We start from the raw sequence: 3,488 nt of genomic DNA on the forward strand, positions 1-3,488 counted from the left end.
GGGGTGTGGCACCCGGGAGTTTGGGTTTGGGCCCCAGGTCACCCCTTGAGGGCAGCTGAGCCAATGGAAGCTGCCCAGGGCTCTGTGTGGGCTCATGGCGGTGCTGCTGCTGCTCTGGGTTGTGCTCTGCCCCATGGCCAAGCAGGGCTGTGCAATGGGGCAAGGGGATGATGGGTGGGGAGGTCGGTTTTCCTCCTTTCCTTTCCTGCTTTTCCTGGGCATCAGTCACTACAGACTGATGCCATGTCCCCCTTTCTCTCCTGCTGCGCTCAGTGGAGGATGGTGAGGATGAGACTGTTAAAAAGCCCAGGTAAGGGGAGCGTGTGCTGAGGCTGCACGTCCCAGGCAGGTGTCTGGGCACTGCTGGCTCTGCGCTGGGGATGCTGAGCTGCACCTTAACCTTTTGGACATACAAGGAATGGAGGAGGCTGATGGCACTGGGAAAACCTGGCTATGGGATGTTGGGAGGTGCTGGGTAGCACCTGCACCTGGGGCACATTGTCCTGTGAGCCTCGTGTGGCAGAGCTGGGTGGGTGCTGCTGGCTCATTAGCCCTCAGCCTTGCTGCTTCTCATGACTCTGGGCAAACTCTTTGCCGTTATGGTGTGGATTCTTCTCTCCCTCTTTGTCTTCTTCCTCTCCCAGGGCTGAGCTGGTGGTGGAGCTGCAGAGCCCACCCTGTGCTCACCCCACAACAGGCACTGCCAGTGCTCAGCTGCTGCTTTGACCATCACCTTGGGAGGGTCCTGCTTGGACACCTGCCTGCCAGACAGTTTGTCTCCAAATGAGGTGTCCTTATGCTGGGTGTGCAGTCAGGACCCACTGGGCACTGCTGGCACCGAGCTGGGGAGGCCAAGATGCAGCACAGCGTGCTGGACACAGTGGGCAGGGGTGGCTGGTGACACAATACTTTGCTGGACATTTTGGGAGTCACGGGGCAGGGACTGTACCTGGGGCACGATATCTTGTGGGGCTGTGGAATGGCTGCAAGGCTGGTCAGGAGTGAACGCTGTTGGCACTTCCATGAGGCTCGTGTATCTCTGAGACTGTGGATGTGTAAGGGAAGGATGGGCTAAGCCACGAATCAGCTATTGACTGCTGTGCCGCCGTTCTTTCTGATGCCACAGGGATGCCAGGGGGTCCAGCTGGGGCACGGTGGAGCAGCGGTGAGTGCCATGGTCTGGCAGAGGTGTTGGCATGTGCCAGAGCACCTTTTGAAGAGCTTCCCTGTTCCATAGCAGGGTCTGTGCTTGGTGCTGGCTGAGCTCCTGCCCTCTGTCACTCACAGACAGCCCCCACAGCCACTGGAGCCCCCCCGCTGGACACAGTGGGCAGGGGTGGCTGGTGACACAATACTTTGCTGGACATTTTGGGAGTCACGGGGCAGGGACTGTACCTGGGGCACGATATCTTGTGGGGCTGTGGAATGGCTGCAAGGCTGGTCAGGAGTGAACGCTGTTGGCACTTCCATGAGGCTCGTGTATCTCTGAGACTGTGGATGTGTAAGGGAAGGATGGGCTAAGCCACGAATCAGCTATTGACTGCTGTGCCGCCGTTCTTTCTGATGCCACAGGGATGCCAGGGGGTCCAGCTGGGGCACGGTGGAGCAGCGGTGAGTGCCATGGTCTGGCAGAGGTGTTGGCATGTGCCAGAGCACCTTTTGAAGAGCTTCCCTGTTCCATAGCAGGGTCTGTTCTTGGTGCTGGCTGAGCTCCTGCCCTCTGTCACTCACAGACAGCCCCCACAGCCACTGGAGCCCCCCAGCACCCCTGGGTGCAACCCCGGGAAGCTGCGACTGATAGAGGACGCTGAGGACTGGCAGCCCCGCACCGGGACCTCGCAGCCCCGCCCCTTCCGCAAACTGGCCCAGCTGACGGGCACAGACAGCAGCAGTGAGTTCCTGCAGGGCCTGGCACTGGCTGGGGGTGCTGGACTTACCCTGGGCTGCCAGGGCCCAGCAGAGTCTGGAGTGGCACTGGAGTGTTGGTTTTGGCCCTGTGGGGTGGCTGAGTCAGTGGGAGCTGCCTGGGGCTGTGCATGGTGTCGTGGTGGTGCCGCCGGTCTGGGGCCTTGCTCTGCCCTGTGGCCGGGCAGGGCTTTGTTTTGGGGCAAGGGTTGGTGGGAGGAGAGGTTGGTTTTCCTCTTTTCCCTTTCCCCTCCTGCTGTGCCTGGGTCTCGGTCTTTGAGGACTGACTGTTTCCTCCTTTCTCTCCTGCTGCGCTCAGTGGAGGATCATGATGATGTGTTTGTTAGGAAGCCCAGGTAAGGGGAGTGTGTGGCAGCAGGAGCTGGGGGGCTGCATGTCCTGGGCTGAACCCCTTGGGCATTGCTGCCCCTCAGCTGGGAATGTCGAGCTGTGCCATGGTGTCCCAGAAACAGCGGGCTGGGGGTGGCTGATGGCACTGGCAAAATCTCACTGGTTTCTTGTGATGTTTGGGCAGCACCTGGACCTGGGGCACAGTGTCCTGTGAGCCTGGCGTGGGGCTGTGGGGCAGCTGGGCCAAGCTCGTGGATGTCATCAGCTTGTCAGGGTTGTTCCTTGTTTTGTGCAGCCAGGCAGGGGTGGTGCACAGCACCCCATTTTTTGCCTTTACCTCTCTGTGACACCTCGTGCCCTGGTGCCATGGCCTTTGGGTACCAGCTCTGCCCAGTTTGCTTTGACACAAATAAAAGCTGGGTTTGTTGCCATGTCCTTTTTGCATTTCTGTTGAGAGGCACAGAGCTGCTGGCTCTCCCTCTCTCCCTGTCCCCCCTCTTTCGGTGGGCTGTGCCTGTCTAGCCCTGTCTTGCCCTGCCTGTCCCCAGCACTGCTGAGTTGGAGCCTGGGGCTCCCTGTGTCAGGTCAAATCCAAGTTCCCTTGCACCCCAGTGAGATTGGGGGTGATCATCACATGTGTGGTCCCTAGGGTCCCTGGTCAGTCTGGAGCAGCCCAGAACACTCCCTCCTGCCACTCCCCAGACCACCACAGTGGGTACCAGAGACCCCAGGGGTGCTGTGTCTTGGCAGGTCTGAAGGCCCTTGGCTCAGTACTTCATCACTAAACCAGCTTTTGCTGGGCACGGGGGCTTGGCCAGCTCCTTTCTGCTTGTTGGGGTGAGGAGCCCTGCCTGCACCCCCTGGGCAGTGGGGGCGAATGGAGCAGGCTGGATTAACTGCTTGTTCTGTAGCCAGGTCTCCGTGCCGGACCCGTCCCCAGGAGCAACGATGAAGACTGAGCCAGGACTGGGTGAGCAAAACATCTCTTCTGGGCTTTTTGGGGAGGGGCTGCCCAGGGATCGGGAGCACTGTCCTAAAGACTCGTGTATGTGTGTGTGCAGCCCCCAGGACCCCCAGTGCCACCCCTGGCCCCACCAGCCGCCCACCCTGGGCTGTGGACCCCTCGTTTGCCGAGCGCTACGCCCCGGACAAGACGAGCACGGTGGTGAGCAAGCACAGCCAGCCGGCCACGCCCACCCCCATGCAGAACAGCAGCTCCATCGCGCAGGCGC

General features: G+C 60.6%; 1 protein-coding gene across 1 annotated transcript in view; it reads left to right on the forward strand.

Moving 5' to 3' along the window:
* PDLIM7 (PDZ and LIM domain 7) overlaps positions 1-3,488 on the forward strand; it is a 15,868-nt gene that overhangs the window by 10,025 nt on the left and 2,355 nt on the right. The window contains 7 exon segments of the mRNA XM_017728184.1: positions 274-310; positions 1,127-1,165; positions 1,734-1,891; positions 2,225-2,261; positions 3,168-3,226; positions 3,318-3,485; position 3,488. The exon segment at position 3,488 is cut by the window's right edge and continues 54 nt beyond it. Of these exon segments, the coding sequence (XP_017583673.1) occupies positions 274-310; positions 1,127-1,165; positions 1,734-1,891; positions 2,225-2,261; positions 3,168-3,226; positions 3,318-3,485; position 3,488 (499 nt within the window).

The sequence above is a fragment of the Corvus brachyrhynchos genome, unplaced genomic scaffold (genome assembly GCF_000691975.1).
Source record: "Corvus brachyrhynchos isolate BGI_N302 unplaced genomic scaffold, ASM69197v1 scaffold21, whole genome shotgun sequence".
NCBI classification, from domain to species: Eukaryota; Metazoa; Chordata; class Aves; order Passeriformes; family Corvidae; genus Corvus; species Corvus brachyrhynchos.